Source organism: Amblyraja radiata, chromosome 31, assembly GCF_010909765.2.
Source record: "Amblyraja radiata isolate CabotCenter1 chromosome 31, sAmbRad1.1.pri, whole genome shotgun sequence".
Lineage (NCBI taxonomy): Eukaryota > Metazoa > Chordata > Chondrichthyes > Rajiformes > Rajidae > Amblyraja > Amblyraja radiata.
The window spans coordinates 2,582,537-2,604,190 of record NC_045986.1 but is presented as its reverse complement, the minus strand read 5'-3'; the positions used below and the strand labels follow the sequence as shown (position 1 = coordinate 2,604,190).

At 44.6% G+C, this 21,654-nt stretch overlaps 1 protein-coding gene across 1 annotated transcript in view; it reads right to left on the bottom strand.

Annotated features, from left to right (window-relative positions):
* acot7 (acyl-CoA thioesterase 7) overlaps positions 1 to 21,654 on the bottom strand; it is a 228,135-nt gene that overhangs the window by 22,290 nt on the left and 184,191 nt on the right. Inside the window, exon 7 of the mRNA XM_033048577.1 lies at positions 18,135 to 18,319. Coding sequence (XP_032904468.1) covers positions 18,135 to 18,319 — 185 coding nt within the window. The remainder of the gene's footprint in view (positions 1 to 18,134; positions 18,320 to 21,654) is intronic.

Genomic DNA, 21,654 nt, shown 5'->3' with positions numbered 1-21,654 from the left:
GCTAAAGCTGTGTTGCCTTTGGTTTGGAAATGCTAAAGCTGTGTTGTCTTTGGTTTAGAAATGCTGTGTTGCCTAATTAAAGTTGCCTTGCCTAATTAAAGTTGCTTTGCCTAATTAAAGTTACCTTGCCTTCAATATAATTAAATGTCTAATCTTGACCACTTCCTGTTTGCGCTTTATATTGATTTAATAAAAAACGCTACCACGTACGGCTGTGATTTTTGGTCATCTTACTCAGAGCCCCCCTCCGTTCATCAGGTGCCGAGGATTTTTTCCATCGATAAAAATAAAAGAGTTATTAGTGTTTAAAAAATGTTGAGATTCTCTCTCCTGTCAATCACGCCATGAAGGCCACGCCCCTTCTAGCGGGGGAGGGACTATAAAATCCAGAAGAGTGGGTGCGGCTCAGTCTCTGCAAGATGGAGGAGGGAGAGGTCACGACTCGCTGTCTTTAGTGGCCTTGCACCCTGCTTGAAATGGTATGAAACTGCACTTGAATTTGGTGGCCTTGCACCCTGCTTGAAATGGAATTTCAAGGAATAGCCGTGAGTCAACTGCCAGCCCACCAGCCGTGAGTGAGTGAGCTGCCAGCACAACAAGCTTGAGTGACTGAGCTGCCAGCCCAAGAATCCATTCGGCCCACAATGTTCATACTGGCCCTCTGGAAACCAGTCCCTTCAGCCCACAACACCCATACTAGCGCTCCAGAAAGCCCCCCACCACTGGCCACCAATATTGGAATTGGTGGAGAGGTGGAAAATTGCGTTGGGGGACCAGCCCTCCTAACGGGCCCCACTTAGTCTAGTATATGTATATATATATATATTTATTGTGTGTGTGCGCGCGTGCATGTTTGTGTGTATATATATATATAAATATATATATATGTATGTGTGTAGATATTGAACTTTTTTCATTTATTATTATATTATGTATTATATATATGTACACACACACACACACACACATATATAAGATATATAATATATTAATAAATGAAAAAAGTTCAGTATACATATTCTGAACTTTTTGGCATTTATTATATTGTTTACAGAGTACTATGTTTACAAATTCTGATGTGCTGCTACAAGTAAGAATTACATTGTTCTGTTTGAGACATACGACAATAAAACACTCATGACTCTTGACTCCCTCTGAGTCTCTGCATTCTTATTCAGTACTGCTGTTTGATGGATGACTATTTGCAAACAGAACTCAGCTGTCTTCAAATGGTGTTCCGAGATATTTTATGTACAGTAAATCAGGTAGGAGAGACCTCAGCTTCACATCTCATCCAAAGTGCAGCTATCTGTGTAATGATATGCGGGGGAGCGCTCCCGACTCAATGTATTCATTTCAAGGACAAATCCCAACCCTTGTAATTTGCGTGAAAATCTGTTGTAAACCGTTTCCACCCACATCCATCAACATGATCGAATGGACATAAACATATATTGTTCACAATATTTTATGAATAAACTGACAATTCAGCCCCTCAATTTCATTAAATGAGAAAATATGTACATATATGATGTGCATGGATGATTCATTTAGACAAGAGGAAAATTTGAACAAAAACCATGCTTTGTGTCAGAACCCAATGCATATCAGACTTCATAGTCTATGGTCCGAAATATACTCAAATGCAAGACACAACGTGCTGGAGTAACTCAGTGGGTCAGGCAGCATCTCTGGAGAAAAATGGATAGGTGACGTTTCTAGTTGGGGTCTTTCTTCAGAATGAAAGTAGGGGTTGTGTGGGAGGGGAGGAAGTGAAGAGCTGGAGGCAGGAAACGACCAGGAGCATGGTCCCACCCCCTACTTTCAGTCTGAAGGGTCCCGACCCAAAACATCACCCATTCTTTTTCCCCCAGAGATGCTGCCTCACCATCTTAGTTACTCCAGCACTTTGTATCTATCTTTGGTATAAACCAGCATCTGCAGTTCTTTGTAAAATGCTGCTGTGTGTAGCACTTCCGATGAACTTGCAGCTCCAATGATCACGTCACTGACTCTGCTAACATAACTCCTTCACCCTAATCTGATCAACATAAACTTCCACTCTCTCATTTCTCACCCTCACCATTTGAATGGACGTTTTACTTGTTGACCACACTTCGACTGAAGAAGTTTCTCCTGATTTCATTATTAGAGTGTAGTCACTTACTTATATTTACATTTTTTCCCTGCATTTTTGCACAAATGTCTAGTCCTATTCCCCCAGAAATCCTCTCATCTAACCTCAGCTAAATCATTATACTTCCATTACACCCTCAGACGGTTAGTGTCCAAGACTGATTAAATACTGTTTCCTGAGTGATTGAATTGATTGATTGAAAGCTATAGCATGGAAACTTGTCCTTCGGCCCCACCAAGTCCACACCGATCATCGATCACCTGTTCACATTAATTCCATGTAATCTCACTTTTACATCCACACCCTACACACTGGGGACAATGTACAGAGGCTAGTTAACCTACAAACCCGCACGTCTTTGTGGGTGTGGGAGGAAACTGGAGCACCGGGAGGAAACTGATGTCTACATATCTGTACTGTCTGCAGGAAAGAATGGATAATGCATTGAGTTACAGAGAGATAGAGAAATTGAGCATGGTAACAGGCCCTGAGACTGACTGGTCATCAATCATCCATTTACACTAATCCTATGTTAATCCTATGTTAATATATGTTAATAGGTTTTGTCTACCTATGCTAATCCCCATTTCTTTTTCTCCCAACATTCTCATCAACCTCCCCCAGTTTCGGCCTTTCGCACACACTGAAGACAATTAACCTACCAATCCCAGGGTGTCAAGGAAATCAGAGCACCTGGAAGAAAGCCACGTGGTCACAGGGAGAACGTGCAAACTCCACACAGGCAGCTCCCAGAGTCCAGGGTTGAACCTGGGTCTCAGGTACAGCTCTGCTAGCTGTGCCATTTCACGGAGAGGATGTTGTGTGTATGGAACGAGCTGCCAGTTGAGGCAGGTGCTATCAAGTATTTAAAAAACACTTGGATAGGTACATGGATAGGAAAGGTTGAGAGGGATATGCGGGTAAAGGGGACTAGCTTAGATAGGGCATCTTGGTCGGCTTGGGCGAGTTTGGCTGAAGGGCCTGTTTCCGTGCTGTGTGACTCTATGATTGCCTATTTTACAATGTGATTTTATCAAATTACTGCCCCCCGGACTAGTCATAGTAATAGAGAGAACAGCACGGGAATGGACCTCTTTGATACTAACACGGATGCTCCATTGATCCTTTGGTTGAGGTCATCAGTGCACAAGTTGTTATGAAGATGTGCTTGAGGTGCGGCTGAATTGCTTAATTAACAGCGCACCAAACTACTACTGTGTAGGAAGGAACTGCAGATGCTGGTTTAAACTGAAGATAGACACAAAATGCTGGAGTCATTCAGCGGGACAGGCAGCATCTCTGGAGAGAAGGAATGGGTGACGTTTTGGGTCGAGACTCTGCTTCAGACTTCACTGTTCCGTTAATAATTATCAGCAGCATAATTAGTCAGTGGAGTTAAATGACTGGTTAATTTATATATTTTCATTAGATATCATCCCATATATGCTGATCAAAGGTGCAAATGGACTGCTTTAAAAAAAAAATTTGAATACATGAAATGACATGACAGCACCCGTAGTCAGGATCGAACCTGTGTCGCTGGCGCCGTGAGGCAGCAACTCTACTCATGTGCCATCATGCTGCTCCTAAGACATTTGCATTAAAAGCAGTATGGCCCAGCCATGGCAGTTGCTAGACAAAACAAGCTTGTGTAAAATAAACTTGGATTGGATGGATGGATGGTTGGAATTTCTTGCAAGGCACAGGGCAAGAGAGGAATGGGTCCAATTGGAAAGTTTCATCAGGGGGACATGAGAAGGTGTCATTCCAATATGTCTTCATGGCCTCGATAAATCAAGGCAAATTACAATGGTGCTAGGATTAAAACAATGGGCAGTATGGCCTTCCACAAGCATGGGAAGGCCTCAGAGGGTATCTTCGTCTTCATTAGTCAAGGCATAGAATATAAGAGTAGGAAGGTTGTGGATTATTAAACATTGATTGGGCCACAGCTGTAGCACTGTGTACAGTTCTGGGTGCAGGAAAGATATGATTCACTGGAAACAGCGTAGAGGAGATTAAGGGCGGCACAGTGGTGCAGCAGGTAGTACTGCTGCATCACAGCGACAGACCCGGGTTCAATAGATAAAACTTTATTTATCCCAGGAGAATTAATCTGCCAACAGTCATAAACACACAAAATGCATGAAATGTGAAATTAGAGTGATGTCCTGATCTTGGGTGGTGTCTGTGTGGAGATTGCACGTTCTACCTGTGACCATATGGATTTCCTCTTGGGACTCGTTTCCTGTCACAGCCCAATGACATGTGAATTGTAGATTAAATGGCCACTATAAATTGCCTCCAGTACTTAGGTGAGTGGTAGGATTTGACAGGGTTGTGGGGAATACAGGGATGGGTGAATGTGGATGGGTGCTTGATATTTGGCACAGATGCAGTGGACCCAAGGGCCTGTGCCCGTGCTGTAGGACTCGATGCCTCCTGATCCTAATGACATCCAGCACATTCTGCAGGGAGGCGTAAGGCCTTGGAGCGATGGCTCTTAGACAGTCAGCATATTGATATCCAGAGCCAAATCCAAGGATTGTGTATGTGAGAGTGTGTCTGTGTGTGTTTGTGTGTGTGTGTATGTCTGTATGTGTGTGAGTGTGTGTGTGTCTGTGTGTGGGAGCGTGTGTGTGTGTGTGTAGGTGAGCGTGTGTATGGCTATGTGTGTGTGTGGCTTGGTGAGAAAGTGTGTCCGTGTGTGTTTGCGTGTGTGTGAATGTGTATGTGTATGTTTGTATGTGTGTGTGTGTCTGTATGTGTCTGTAAGTGTGTGGGTATGTGTTTGTGTGGATGTGTGTGTGAGCGTGTGTGTGTCAGTATGTATGCGCATGTGTGTGTATGTATGTGCATGTGTGTGTGTGAGTGTGTGTGTGAGCGTGTGTATGTATGTGTGTGTGTCTGTAAGTGTGTGGGTATGTGTGTCTGTGTGGGTATGTGTGAGTGTGTGTGTGTGAGCATGTGTGTGTGTGAGCGTGTGTGTATGTGTGTGAGAAAGTGTGTGTGTGTCTGTATGTGCGTGTCTGTATGTACGCGCATGTGTGTGTGTGTGTGTGTGTGTGTGTGTGTGTGTGTGTGTGTGTGTGTGTGTGTGTGTGTATGTGTGCGTGTGCGTGTGCGTGTGCGTGTGCGCGTGTATTTGGGGCGGTCGGGTAGTTTGGAGACAGGAAGTGAAGAAATGGAAAGAAGAAATTCCTGCAAAACACTGTCATCTTAGCATAATATTTACACCATGATATGGAATTGCTGCTGTGCACCCATGTATTCTTGTCAAATGCGCTTCTCAAGTTAATGAGTTATTAAGTGGCAGGAATATGGTGTAAATAAATTCAGCAACACAGATGACAGGCTGTAATCTGCAGTGTTTTAGGCAGTGGACACCAGCTGATTGCTGCATCGTGTTTCCAAGCCGCCAGGACTGCTTACAGTCTCCGGGGTTGGAAGGTCAATGTTTATGACGATTCTGCAAGCAAAGAATAAACGTGACTTTGAAAACTTACATATATTTGCTACAATGCAGGAGACGGGGCCGGGTGAGTAAAATCAGGCTGTCTGATCGACAGAAAAGTTCATTGAACAGAGGAACAAAGGAACTAATCAGCTTACAAATGACCTGGAAATGTAGTGTGTCACGAGGCTGGGATGCTGCTAACATGGTGTGAGCATGGAGGCAGTATCATTGGAAGCAGAAGGTCATATGATGACGTCGCCAGGAGTAAATTAAACCAGAAGGCAGACACAAAAACCTGGAGTAGCCCAGCAGGTCAGGCAGCATCTCTAGAGAAAAGGAATAGGTGATGTTTCGGTTTGGCAACTCTCATAAAGGTTAAATCATAACCTTGAACTCAGTCTGCTATTTCTTTAACCTTGGAAGCCCTGAAAATACAGGCTTTGGCATCAATGCACAATAGTTGAGAAAATATAATGAACAGATTCTAAGGAGCTGATTCTAAGGATTCTAAGGTCTGAAGAAGGGTCTCGACCAGAAACGTCGCGCATTCCTTCTCTACAGAGATGCTGCCTGTCGCGCTGAGTTATTCCTGCTTTTTGTGTCTACCTTCGATTTAAACCAGCATCTGCAGTTCTATCCTCCAGATTCTATGGAGCAGTGTGGACAGGGTTAGCACAGCTAGACTTTATTCCCTGGAGCACAGGAGGCTGAGAGGTGATCGTATAGAGTTGTATAAGATCCCGAGGAAAGTAGAAAGAATGAGTGCTCAGAGTCTTTTGCCTGGAAAAGGGGAATCAAGACTCAGAGAACATGGTCTAAAAGAGAGAGAAAAGATTTAATAAGAACCTGAGGGCAACATTTTCACTCAGATGGTGGTGGGTATAAGGAATGAGTTGTCAGAGGTGGTATTTAAGGTAGATGCAATAACAACATTGAAAACACACTTGGACAGGCACATGGATTGGAAAGGTTTAAAGGGAAATGTGACAAATATGGGCAAATGGGATGAGCTTAGATGGGGCATCTTGGTTGGCATGGTTGAGTTGGGCTGAAGGGCCTGTTGCCATGTTGTACAACTCTATGGCTGTATGAGATACACGTGATTGTTAACGTCAGTGAGATGTGACTGCACAATTTCTCAGCTGGTGAATGAAGCCATAATAAACAGTTTAAGAAGAGGCCTGGGCTACATCATTGAAAGGCAAGACCAGAAGCATGAAGCTAGTCAGTTGAGGGAAATGGAAACAGGCCATTCAGCCCAATTCAACCATGCCAACCAAGATGCCCCATCCAAGCTAATACCATTTACCCGGATTGGTCACATTTCCCCCTAAACATTTCCCACCATGTGTCTGGCCGAGTGTGTTTGAGGGAGGATTCACTTCCTACGATAAGATACGATAGAACTTTATTTAACCCAGGAGAATTGATCTGCCAACAGTCATAAAAACACAAAATGCATGAAATGTGAAATTAAAGTGATGTCCTAAGGATTGGGGATGTGCAAAGATTGTGGTGGGGGGAAGGGGTGTCAGAATAATAATAATTTATTCGTGCGTTTTATTGCAATTTCATTTTTTTAAATGTAATTGTTTTTATATAAATGTCTTAGCTTCTGTCTATGGGGGAGGAGTTGTACAGTGTGATAGCCGCAGGGAAGAAGGATCTCCTGTGGCGTTCTGTACTGCATCTTGATGGAACCAGTCTGTTGCTGAAGGTACTTCTCAGGTTGATCAGTGTGTCATGGAGGGGGTGAGCTGTATTGTCCAAAATGTTCCGCAGGTTGAGGAGCATCGTCCCCTCCAAGACCACCTCCCATGAATCCAACTCCACCCCCAGGACAGAGCCATCCTTCCTGATGATTTTAATCTGGCACTATCACTCCACCAGTATTGCCAGAAGATGTTTGCTCCAGTCATAGAGTAATACAGTGGAAACAGGCCCTTCGCCGGCCAACATGTCACAGCTACATTAGTCCCACTTGCCTGTATAGTCCCGCTTGATCCATATCCCTCCAAACCTATCCTAACCATGCACCTGTCTAACTGTTTCTTAAACTATGGGATAGTCCCAACCTCAACTACCTCCTCTGGCAGCTTGTTCCATACACCCACCATCCTCTGTGTGAAAAAGTTACCCCTCAGATTCCTATTAAATCTTTTCCCCTTCACCTTGAACCTATGTCCTGTGGTCCTCGATTTCCCTACTCTGGGCAAGAGACTCTGTGCATCTACTCGATTTATTCCTCTCATGATTTTGTACAACTCCATAAGAACGCCCCTCATCCTCCTGCGCTCCATGGAATAGAGACCCAGCCTACTCAACCTCTTCCTATAAGCTCACACCCCCTAGTCCTGGCAACATCCTCGTAAATATTTTCTGATCCCTTTCAAGCTTGACAATATCTTCCCTATAACATGGTGCCCAGAACTGAACACAATATTCTAAATGCAGTCTCACCAACGTCTTATACAACTGCAACATGACTTCCCAACTTCTATACTCAATACTCTGACTGTCAATGGTCATAAACCTTTTTGACCACCTTATCTACTTGCGACTCAACCTTCAAGGAACCATGTACCTGCACTCCTCGATCCCTCTGCTCTACAACACTACCCAGAAGCCTACCATTTACTGTGTAGGTCCTGCCCTTGTTCGACGTCCCAAGATGCAACACCTCACACTTCTCTGTATTAAATTATATCAATCATTCTTCCGCCCACCTGGCTAATCGATCCAGATCCTGCTGCAATCTTTCACAACCATCTTCACTATTTGCAAAACCCCTCACTTTTGTATCATTGGCAAACTTGCTAATCTTGCCCTGCATGTTCTCATCCAAATCATTGATGTAGATGACAAAGAATAACGGGCCCAGCACTGAAGCCTGAGGCACACCAGTAGTCATGGCCATCTGTCCGGGAAGCAACCTTCCACCATCACTCTCTGCGTCCTTCCATGGAGCCAATTTGCTATCCATTCAGCTATCTCTCCTTGGATCTCATGCAATCTAACCTTCTAGAGCAGCTTACCATGCAGATCCTTGTCAATGCCTTACTAAAATCCATGTACACAACAACTACCACTCTGCTCTCATCGGCCTTTTTGGTCACATGTTCATAAAAATCAATCACTTTTGTGAGACACGACCTCCCACATATAAAATTATGCTGTCCATCCTTAATTAGCCCTTTCCCATCCAAATGCCCGTATAACCTATCCCTTAGAATACTCTCTAGTAACTTTCCAACTACAAATTTTAAGCTCACCGGCCCATAGTTCCCAGCATTTTCCCTGCAGCACTTCTTGAATAGAGGTACAACATTTGCCACCCTCCAGTCTTCCTGCACCTCTCCTGTATTTAAGGATGACTCGTAAATTTCAACCAGGGCTCCCGCAATTTCCTCTCCAGTTTCCCACAATGTCCTCTGACAAGTCACAAACAAGTACAGTCAATTAGGCCACGTGATTCTGCTGCTTTATGGATGGTTTTACCCCTAGGATCACTCTAATGAGTTTGTATGGGATTAGATTAGATTAGATTATTTAATGACCACACAGTCAAGCTGGTGGAATTCAGGTTCAGTACAGGATGTTACAAGGTAGGCTGATTCCCGTCAAACATAACATAAAACACAACATCTTACAATATACAGTTCATGCATGGGGAGGATATGTGCTGTTATCATAGTGTGTTCAGAATTCGGATTGCGTGTGGGTAAAAACTATTTTTAAATCGAGATGTCTTGGCGGACAGTGAGCTGTAGCGCCTTCCTGATGGCAGCAGGTGGAAGATGTGGTGTGCTGGGTGGGAGGGATCAGAGATGATTTTCTTCACCCTTGACACAGATCGTTTGTGATGGAGTGATTCTATTGATGGCAGGGGAGTGCTGATGATTTTGGATGCTTTGTTAACTATGCGTTGTAATTTATTACGGGAGTGAGTGTCTAAACTGCTGAACCAGACTATAATTGATGAAGTGAGCATGCTTTGGATGATGGCTGTGTAGACGTAGTATTATCTCAGTGCACCAGTGCAGTGCTTGGCGTGTTCTGCCCATTTGTCTCCATTCTCCAATCTCAGCATTGACATATTTAGGGACATTCATTTAGGGACACTATTAGATTTCCAAATGTAGCTTCAACTCATTTCCCAAAAAAGATTGTTAAATAAAACAGAAAATACCAGTGATGGTGATTGCAATTTTCCACCTCAATAATATTCAATGCACAGGACTTTGGGGAATATACAGCAGCACAACAATGTCCAAATGTTTCACATGTCTGCATAACTCTCCTTTGCTTTTCAGTGGAGGCATGTCTGGTTGTTTGAAATAAAATTAATCTCTCTAAAATGGCAAAGAACGTTCAATGGACATTAGCAACTCACAATTCGAAGGTTAATAACGGCAAATTGCAATGTTTTACCAATCATGGAATACATGTAATTTCAGTTATCCTCATTAATGTGTGGGCACCACTGATACTGAAAGGCAAATGTCAAGTTCAACTCATGGAAAACCTTCATGCAAAACTCCGTACAAACCGAGGTCAGGATCAAATCCAGGTCTCTGGCACTGCAAGGAGACAGCTCGTCCACCGCAACCCCCTCCTGAAGGTTTCTCAGTGATTCCAGCTGGAGAGAGCCCACGGTGTACGTGAGTGCAAGCTCTCTCATATCTCACAATCAGCTGGAACAAACTTTGCTGTGTTCAAGCCAACCACTTTGCAGTACCTTTGGAACATTTCTTTGGTTCCTTCTGTTGCTCGTTAAACTTGATTTGCAATAAATAATTCAGTTTCCTAAATTATTTAAAAATTGTCTGTTCTCAGGCTTTCAAATGTGGCTGTTACTTCAAACTCCAGTTTTAACTCTGATCCTTCCAAGAAAATCAAGGTAGGAAATTAAATAAAGGTGTACATTTATATCCCGTCTCTTCATTTTGATGGAGAGCATGCTTGCATTATAACTTGTGGTTTAGAGATACTGAAAGGAAACAGGTCCTTATCTAGTCCACACCAACCACCATTCACCTAGTCACACCAGTTCTATGTTATACCATTTTCTCATCCACTCCCTACAGACGAGGGACAATTTTTTACAGAGGCCAATTACCCTACAAACCCGCACGTCTTTAGGATGTGTGAGGAAACCAGAGCACCAGGAGGAAACCCACACGATCACAGGAAGAACGTGCAAACTCCACACAGAGGTTAGGATTAATCCCAGTTCTTTGGCTCTGTGAGACAGTCACTCTACCAGCTGAGCCACTATGCTGCCCATGTAAGGGAAGTCTACCTTCTCTAATCTCATTCACATTGGATCAAGCAGACGGCCTGTTATTGAAACAGAAAATGTTGGCATCTTCAATCACATAGGTGATCTCTAACCTGAATGGGACCTCGGATAATCTTCAAGGCACCAATAATTTATTAAATGCAGCAAAAAAAAAAAAAATTAGGTAGCTGTTGATAATATAATTATATAACTCACTGTAATGATTTGATCGATAGAAATTGTGCATTAAATTGTGCCTACATTTTAAAAAATGCAATTAATTGTCCATATCTGTATGGCTTAATTAAGGATTTTTGTGGCTGAATATGAAATCCTAAATTCAAATCCTGACCCAAATTTGAAAATAATCTGACATATCTATAGCGGAAGGGGGCGCTGTCCTGTGCACGGCTGCCCAGCCAGCAGCTGTCTGTCTCTTCATCTTTTTATTTTTTATTTTAGTTAGTTAAGTGTTTTGTTTGGAGGTCTAGACTTTTTATGTGGGGGGGGGGGGGGAAGGGGTAAACTACCTTTCAGGGTCCCTACCTGGTCGGAGAGGCAGCTTTTCTCCGGGCTGCAGCTTCGACCCGTCCTCGCGGCCTACCAGCGGGCCTGGAGCGGAGTTTCCTGTCGGGGACCTCGGCTTCGGCGGCGGCACAGCGCTGGAGCGCTATCGTGGAGCGGGCGATGCCTTGCCCGGGTTGCCGTGCTGGAGCTCCGGTGAGCTGAGACCGGAGCGGCCAGCTGCGGGCGGCGGCGCTGAACTTAACATCAGGAGCCTGGGATCTCTAGATGAGATCGCCAGTTGTGGAGCTCCAACTGGCGCGGCCTTGTTGGCTTCGGAAGCCGCGGCCTCCAGTACGGAAGCGGCCGTTCCAGGGTTCCCAGGCCACTGGGAGGACTCTCCCGACGCCGGAGCAACATCACCCGGCGAGAACGGCCAGGAACATCGGGCCTCCGTAGAGGCAACTGTGGAGGCCTCAATAGGCCCGACTATGGGTGAACTGGGGTTGGGGACTGGACTTTGTGCCTTCCCTCATGGTGGGAGCCATTGTGGGGGGATGTTCTATGTGTTTAAGACTCTCATTGGTGTTATGTTTGTATTCTTTTTTTGTGTGCTGCAAAATGGCAAAAAGCATTTCACTTCACTACACCTGGGTGTATGTGAATGTGACTAATAAAATACCTTTGATACTTTTGAAGCCAGATTTTCTATAGTGGAGGCCAAATCACTGGATGGATTTAAGAGAGAGTTAGATAGAGCTCTAGGGGGCTAGTGGAATCAAGGGATATGGGGAGAAAGCAGGCACGGGTTATTGATTGGGGACGATCAGCCATGATCACAATAAATGGCGGTGCTGGCTCGAAGGGCCGAAGGGCCTCCTCCTGCACCTATTGTCTATGTTTCTATATCAACACCCTGAGAAGAGAGAGAGAGAGAGAGGGAGAGAGGGAGAGAGAGAGAGAGAGCAGATGGAGATGAGATCTTCTAGATGACAAAATTAATGGAGAATTGTTCTGATGTTTGCAAAAGATCAGTAGGTGAAGTGTCAAGGAATTCTTCCAGGGCCTTTGTCAATACTTATCTCTCATCAAGCACCACCAGTTCAGATCAGCGTTTATCTTGTTTTTTATTTGTAAAACCTTGCTGAATGAACAAATTACCTGTCTATCCTGCCAAAAGAACACTTCAGAGAGTAATTGATTGGCTGCGAAGCACTTGGAGACATCTTGGGGATCGGAAAGATACAACAGGAAACTTGTTTTCTTGATCCCGAGACATTGCTGAGGAAAGATCTTTAGACTTTAGAAATACAGTGTGGAAACAGGCCGTTTGGCCCACCCATCACACTGGCACTAGCTCACACACAAGGGAACAGTTACAAATTTACCAAAGGCAACTAACCTACAAACCTGTACTTTTTTGGATGTGGAGGAAGCCGGAGCACTCGGAGAAAACCCACGGGGTCACTGGGAGAACTTGCAAACTCCATACAGACAGGACCCATAGTCAGGATTGAACCGGGTCTCTGGTGCTGTAAGGCAGCAACTCTACTGCTGCGCCACCGTGCTGCCCCGTCTCGTCCCACGAAAGAAGAAACTCAGCAAGCACGAAATGTAAAAACATCTCAAGCGATTCCAGGAGTTCAACCATTTCTTGTCAGAGTGTTAGGGGCGGGGACTGATAAAGTGAAGAGGGATATCTTGTCAAAACAAGGATCTGCAGGTGCTGGATTTCACAAACACACATGAAGTGCTGGAGTCACTCAGAGCGTCAGGCAGCATCTCTGGGGAACATCGATAGGTGACGTTTTGGGTCGCGAGTCTTCTTCAGACTGAACTCTGAAGACCGGCCTCAAACCAAAACGTCACCTATCCGAGTTCTCCGGAGATGCTGCCTGACTAGCTGAATAACCCAGCACTTTGTGTGCTTTTCCATGGGACATCTTCACTGTTAGAGCGCAGGGCAGATTTGATCCTTCTCTCAGCTCTTTCCAGGATACAGAAGTTGTGTGTTGTTCCATCTCTGCTGATTATGTCGTTCTGTAGATATGGGCTGCTGGCCTGTGTCAAGAAACTCACCCTGACTCTGAGTATTGTTCAGGAGACTGTACAGTGTACAGGCAGAGAGTGATGGACTTGTGAATGGAGGGCATTATTTGTGCTATTTCACCAAAATAATGCATTTATATTTGTTTATGCTGAGATACAGCATGGAAAGAGGCCCTTCGGCCCACCGTGTTCATCGATCGCGTTAGGTCTATGTTATCCCACTTTCTCATCCTCCCTACACACTAGTGGGAATTACGGAGGCCAGTTCAGTTTAGTTTAGTTTAGAGATACAGAGTAGAAACAGGCCCTTCGGCCCTCTGGGTCAGCGCCGACCAGCGATCCCCGCACATTAACACTATCCTACCCCCACTAGGGACAATTTTTACATTTACCAAGCCAATTAACCTACAAAGGAAACCAAAGATCTCGGAGAAAACCCACGCAGGTCACGGGGAGAACGTGCAAACTCCACACAGATAGCACCCAAGGTCAGGATCGAACCCAAGACTCTGGCGCTGTGAGGCAGCAACTCTACCAGGCACGCCACCATGAATTATACTTTTTAGAATCTTAAAAGAGCATGGGTTACATCTCTAAAATAGAGTTTCCTTTGGTCCACCTTTGGCAAACATGGAGAAAGCGAGTTAATTATCGTTTTGCCTCAGATGCTGATGGTCTCCACGGAGTTTCAGTACTATTTCAATAACTGGGCAGAGATTCCAGTTGTGGGAAAAGATAACATTTGCACAATTTCTAACATCTGTCAAATATATTTTTCAAATGGATGAAAGTTCAGCTCAGAAGTAGCAGAGGATGTTCAGGGTAATGTAAAAGAAAGATGCCCAATATCTAGATGTGTTCAACAATAAGTCGACATGTTCATAGATCCCAAGTTTTAGGAGCAGAATTAGGCCATTCGGCCCATCGTCTACTTCGCCATTCAATCACCGCTGATCTATCTTTCCTTCTCAACTCCATTTTCCTGCCCTCGCCCTATCACCCCTGATAATCTGTCAATTTTCTCCTTAAAACTATCCATTCACGATCTCCACAGATGTCTGTTGCAATGACTTCCACAGATTCACCACCCGCTGACTAAAGAAATTCCTTCTCATCTGCTTTCTAAAGGTACGTCCTTTTATTCTGAGGCTATGGCCTCTGGCCCCAGACTATCCCACGAGTGGAAACATCCTCTCCATATCCACTCTATTCAGGCCTTTCACTATCCGGTAAGTTTCAATGAGGTCCCCGCCTCATACTTCTAAACTCCAACGAGTACAGGCCCAGTGCCGTCAAACGCTCATCATATGTTAACCCAATCAGTCCTGGATTCATTCTCCTAAACCTTCTCTGCCAACGGCAGCACATCATTCCTCAGAAATGGGGCCCAAAACTGCTCACAATACTCCAAACGTGGACTGATCAACGCATTAAAAAGCCTCAGCATTACATTCCTGTTTTTGTATTCTAGTTTGCTGGACATATCCTGGGGACTCTCCGCACTAGCACTGTCTGTGTTTAGTTTTTACTCTTCTCCAATTGCTCAGAGTAGAAATGTATTTAAAAATAGCCATAGAAATATCCCAATGTCACCTGAAGGCAGCGCAAACAAACTGGTGATGGTGCTATTTATATAAGATGCAGAGGCAGAAGCGCTATTTATATACACAACAGAAAGGCCATGTTGCTATTTTTATTTATTGAACAAGGTTATCTTCTTATCTAGACACATCAATGCGAATGTGATTTTTATCCGTTCAGCTATCAATTATGACCATTTCGTTATTTTTATCCAAGCTACAAATACCACATAATTTATGAAGACCAAGGTGACTGCCTGGAGGACAGTGAGTTCAGCAGCCTAGATCTGGACCAAGGATGAAATAAAATTGACATTTGGAATACAATCAGGCTGCATCAATTGTCCTCCTCTGCGGTGATTAATACTGGAGAGGCATCAGATTACAGGACAGAGGGAAGGCAGGGAGGACAAAGTCCGTGATGTGAAAGGCAGCGGGCAGCACATTCCATCCTACAGGCAGGCATGGTTGAGAAACTGAAGCAGAAAATGCTGAAAGTACTTCGATGAAGAGGCAGCATCTCCATCTCTTAAGGGCCTGTCCCACTTTCCCGAGTTATTCACAAATTCTCCCGAGTTTTCAAACTCGCAGAATGTTCGTAACGAGTCCGTAGGAGTCCGTGGATATATCGTAGCGGCTCGTTATGCCAGCCGTATGTACTCGGGGCTATTTTTTCACTCGTGGACTTTTTACTCCCGACTTACCTGATGCCCCGAGTACCTACGGCTGGCATAACGAGCTGCTACGATATATCTACGGACTCCTACGGACTTGTTGCGAACATTCTGCGAGTTTGAAAACTCTGGAGAATTCGTGAATAACTCAGGAGAATTCGTGAATAACTCGGGAAAGTGGGACAGGCCCTATAGAGTCACACCGCACGGAAACAGGCCCTTCGGCCCAACTCGTCCATACTGACCAAGATGCCCCATTTAAGCGAGTCCCATTTGCCCGCATTTGGCCCATATCCCTCTAAACCTTTCATTTCCATGCACCTGTCCAGGATTTCACATCTCAAAATACTGAAAACTGGGAAGGACAGAAATATATTTGTTTTCAGTAGGAAGGCAGGGGAGGGATTTATAGAGGAAAGGAAATATCACAGTTAGGAGTAAACCAAATGGCTTAATGTGGGCAGTTCTTGAAGAGACCCAACCAGAAACGTTCCATCCATGTTCTAAAGAGATGATGCCTGACCCGCTGAGTTACTCCGTCGTTTTGTTTCTTTTCTTCGTAAACCAGCACCTGCACTTCCATGTTTGTGCAGCTATTCGTACATGAAGTTTCTTTGTCTGTCATGTGTAGTAAGTGGTGAGGCTGTGGAACATGCCCAGCACTCCGCAACATTTGATATGAAACCGAGCCAATGTGATGACAGGTGGAGGTGAATGCTTTTGTAACCCTTTTTCCGTCGTTCTGCTTCCCGTTAACAATCATTGCTGTTAGACACAAATGCTGGAGTAACTCAGCGGGACAGGTAGCATCTCTGGAGAGAAGGAATGGGTGACGTTTCGGGTCGAGACCCTTCTTCAGTCGATTTAAACCAGCATCTGCAGTTCCTTCCTAACCATTCCTGTTAAACTCACTGCATCTCCTTGTTTATGGCTGGTAGAGTTAAGCTGCCTAGTCTCACACCACCAGGCCTCAGTGCCATCATCATGCCAGATACTCTGTTTTGAATGGCACTCAGGAGACCAGAGCTGTCACTGTACAGCCAGCACTCCTCTGACATGTCATCTGTGGAACTGCCAAGATGTAAAACAGTAATGATTTTTAATTGAGAATACCGTCTATCCAAGTAACAATATCTGGAAACAGCGCAGGGTGAATTTAAACATAACAAATTGCAGAGGCTGGAATTTTGTGCAAAAAACACAAAGTGCTGGAACAACTCAGCAGGTCAGCGACAGGATGAATTTAAACAGCTTTTGGATGAGGATATGATTGTAAAACATGTACAGTGTTTAAGGACGTTTTAGGCAAATGTATCAAATTCAGAGATTCAGAGAACATTTGGGGCTAAGCACATTCAGAAATAGATGAGTACAGCACAGGAACAAACCCCTTGGCACACAATGCCCATGCTGAACATGATGCCAAATTAAACCTATCTTCCAGAGTAAAATAAACATGATCAAGATGAAAATAATGTATTTTTAGTAATGTTGTCATTTTAGTTTAGTTCAGTTTAGTTTAGAGATACAACGTGGAAATAGGCCCTTTGGCCCACTGAGGCCACACCGACCAATTATCACCCGTATACTAGTTCTATCCTACGCACTCGGGATAATTTACAGAGGTCAATTAACCTCCAAACCTGCACGTCTCTGGAATGTGAGAGGAAACCGGTGCCAATCACAGGGAGAACATACCAAACAGGATAGAACCCGGGTCTCTGGCACTGTAAGGCAGCAACTCTACCGCTGCGCCACTGTGCTGCCTTGTGTAACTTTGAAATGGTATTATACATCAGGGATATGTATGAAATTTATTGAAAAAAGGAAAATGTTAGAAAATTGTGGGGCATAAAAATCCATCCATAAAGGCACAATGATGTTATAGTATGCTATCCAATCAGATCAGATAAAACTATATATAAATAAATATAGTCTGATAACAGAGGGGAAGAAGCTGTTCGTGAGTCTGCTGGTGCGCACTTTCAAGACTCTGCATCTTCTGCCCGATGGAATAACTGGGATGGGACAAACCTTCAAGTATGGTGTCTTCCCTTTCTTTACTGTCACAACACACAATCTGTTAGTCAAGGTAATAGGCTGAATTTAAATGATAAAACGGACCAATATCAGGCACTGAAAGTTTATCACTGGAAATGTTGTATTTGGTTTGCAGGCCCTTAAACTGACTAAACAATTTTTCAGACATAACCTTAGTCTTCCGTTATTAATGAAGAATACTCTCCACGAACTCCCCTGGTTCCAGCAAATGCAATGATCTAGCCCACTCCCCAACTTCAAATGAGAACTAAACATTGCTGAGTGGAGTGAACACAGTTATGCTCCATTCAGTGGCACTAACAATACAGCATTTGCTCTTGGCTTAGTGCGGAGAAGCTAAATTCCAAAATTGTGCTTAAACGTGACAATGCAAATGGATGCATGCTCTCACCTTCAGTGTGGGGATAGGAAGTGCCGTTCCATCCTTGCCCAGGGAGACATATGTGAAGAAAGCCGTGACAGAATGAGCTGATTCTTGCGGACTTTTCAAGACATGGTCAACATCCACAACAACTTCAATCTCCATAGATTTATTACTGGTAAATATCATTCGGCCAGACACGTTAATCACAGACCCTGCAGGTGAAAACATTGTCTCAGGTTAGATTAACTTCAGTAATCAAAGCAAGGACAGTGAAAGAAGATTGTGCGTTTCACAAACTCGTGGACCTTTGCTGAAGTGCCGCAACTGTGAATAGTTTCTTGTCACACAGCACTGTCTAATGTTGGCCGCGCCGACAGTGGTCCCCGCACACTAACGCTATCCCACACGCACCCTGGACGATTTAAGATTTTATTGAAGCCAATCAATCTACAAACCTGTACATCTCTGGAGCGTGGGAGGAAACCAGAGCACCCGGTGAAAACCCACACAGTCATAGCAAGAATGCACAAACTCCATGCAGACAGTACCCATAGTCCGGATCGAACCCATGTCTCTGGCGCTATAAGGCAGCAACTCTACTGCTGCACCATCGTGCTGCCCAGATAAAGGAAGACAGTTTACAAGCTCAACCTAAAGCTGACTGCTTCAGTTGACTTGTGCGGATCAGCGAAGAAGGTCTCGACCCGAAACGTCACCGATTCCTTCTCTCCAGAGATGCTACCTGTGTCACTGAGTTACTCCAGCTTTTTGTGTCTCTCTTCAGTGTACTTGGTCTTGGGTTTGACATTGATTTACTATTCTCACCTGTACCGAGAGGAAAAAGCTTTGTGTGCTATCCAGCCAATTGTATCATGCTTGAGTGTACAGTCAAACCAGATACAAGTAGTGCTGAACATACAAAAGGAAACAGTGCAGGGTAGAGTGTGTAAGAAGGATCATTTTAGATGCTGGTTTATACTGAAGATAGACACACAATGCTGGAGTAACTCAACCTGTCAGGCAGCATCTCTGGAGAGAAGGAAATGGTGATATTTTGAAATGTCATCTATTCCTTTTCTCCAGAGATGATGCCTGACCCGCTAAGTTACTCCTGCACTTGTGATCAGCCATGATCATATTGAATGGCGGTGCAGGCTCGAAGGGCCGAATGGCCTACTCCTGCACCTATTTTCTATGTATCTATGTGTACATCTGCAGAGTATAGAGTTACAGTTACATTGAAAGTGCAGGTAATAAAAAACGTGCAGGGACTGCATGTGGTAGATTAGAAGAATGGGGTTATATCGTTACAGCATCAGGACCACCAGTTTGACCAGTTTGGTGGCACAATGTGATATCTTTATGTGTTTTATTCCACTTCAGGAATGCCGTTTTAATGGAATCAATGGGAAATACATTTTGGAAAGCAAGTGGAATATGCCACTTCTACCACTCTTATGGAATTTTATCCAATTTATTCTGTGCTGCAATTTTAGTTGGAATTGTCCAAGACAGCACGAGAGAACATCATCTACTATTGGCCCTGACCCTGCTCAGTTCTAACGTAATCAGTTTGTACTGGTCCCCATGGCTGAGGAATCTGACCTCCCCTTTACATGAACTCTCCGATTACGAGTTCAATAGACAATAGATAATAGGTGCAGGAGTAGACCATTCGGCCCTTCGAGCCAGCACCACCATTCAATGTGATCATGCCTGATCATCCCTAATCAGTACCCCGTTCCTGCCTTCTCCCCATATCCCCTGACTCCGCTATTTTTAAGAGCCCTATCTAGCTCTCTCTTGAAAGCATCCAGAGAACCTGCCTCCACCGCCCTCTGAGGCAGAGAATTCCACAGACTCACCACTCTCTGTGAGAAAAAGTGTTTCCTCGTCTCCGTTCTAAATGGCCTACTCCTTATTCTTAAACTGTGGCCCCTGGTTCTGGACTCCCCTAACATCGGGAACATGTTTCCTGCATCTAGAGTTCATCTGAGATATCTTCCAATTGGGTTAAGGTTATGAGCCATTTATTATCTGCTTTGTGGGAAATAATGGGATGAAAATCTTGAATTACCACCCGTTCCTTTTGTGACGTATAGCAGTAGATCCGTCAGGAGGGATATTGAAATTAATATTAACACCAATAAAACAAATGCAAAAGGAAGATGCTTATTGATCTTCAGCGATAGATTTAACTCCTTTTTGTTTGCAAAATTACCAGAGTGAGCAAAATGTGAGTGCTGGAACCCACAGCAATACTGTTTCAATTTAGATGAGGGAATTAAATGTGATATCTCCAAGTTAGCGGATGACACAACAGCTGGGTGGCAGTATGAGCTGCGATGAAGATGCTATGAGGCTGCACGGTGACTTGGACAGGTTGGGTGAGTGGTTAGATGCATGGCAGATGCAGTATAATGTGGATAAATGTTAAGTTATCTACTTTAGTGGCAAGAACAGGAAGGCAGATTATTATCTGAATTGTGTCAGATTAGGAAAAGGGGCGGTGCAACAAGACCTGGGTGTCCTTGTACATCAGTCACTGAAAGTAAGCATGCAGGTACAGCGGGCAGTGAAGAAAGCTAATGGCATGTTGGCCTTCATTGCGAGAGGATTTGAGTTTAGGAGCAAGGAGGTCCTACTGCAGTTGTACAGGGCCCTGGTGAGACCGCTCCTGGAGTATTACGTGCAGTTTGGGTCTCCTAATTTGAGGAAGGACATTCTTGCTATTGAGGGAGTGCAGCGTGTATTCACTGGAATGAGAGGGGATCTTATAGAATCAAATACACAGGACAAGATGTTAAGAAGTCCCTTGTGCCAATAGGTGGGGAGCATTTCACGACATTCGTTGATTGTTGAGAGTGGTAGACGCTCAACATCGGTGGGGGGGCGGGGGGGGGGGGGGGGGGAGTGGATACGTATATCTTGGCCTGGGTAACCTTCAGGACAGTTGGGCACAGGACACATCATCAGTAGTGTACCCTTGCATCACTGGGTGTTTCGGCCTTTTAACACTATACACCCTCCACAAGGGTGGCCCGCTGCAGGATGATCAGCCCTCAGCGCGTGTCCCGTGTCAAACCGTCCCAAAGATTCACCCTGACGTACTTGGGGCCCAGCATGGGTCTTTCCGCTTGAGCCAAATCCACCGGCTGCTTCTTTCAGCCGCCTCTGAGAGTGATCTTATGGTCTTCCGCAGAGCCTGACCGTGGATTCCAAGCTCCTTCAGCAGTCTGATGGTAGATGACGCAACAAATCCTCTGCATCCCACTTCAACTGGATAGACTTTGGTGTTCCAGCCACGCTGCGTTGCCTCTGCTGCAAGCTCTGCGTAACGCAGCTTCTTACGCTCATAGGCCTCCTCAACAGAGTTCTCCCATGGAACTGTGAGCTCTATGATGTAAGCAGTCTTCTGTGAAGGGGACCAGAACACCAAGTCTGGCCTGAGGTTGGTGGAAGCAATTTCAGGTGGAAAAACTAGTTGTCGGCCGATGTCCGCCAGCATCCTCCAGTCGCGGGCCCTGCATAGGTTTCCTTCTTCTGA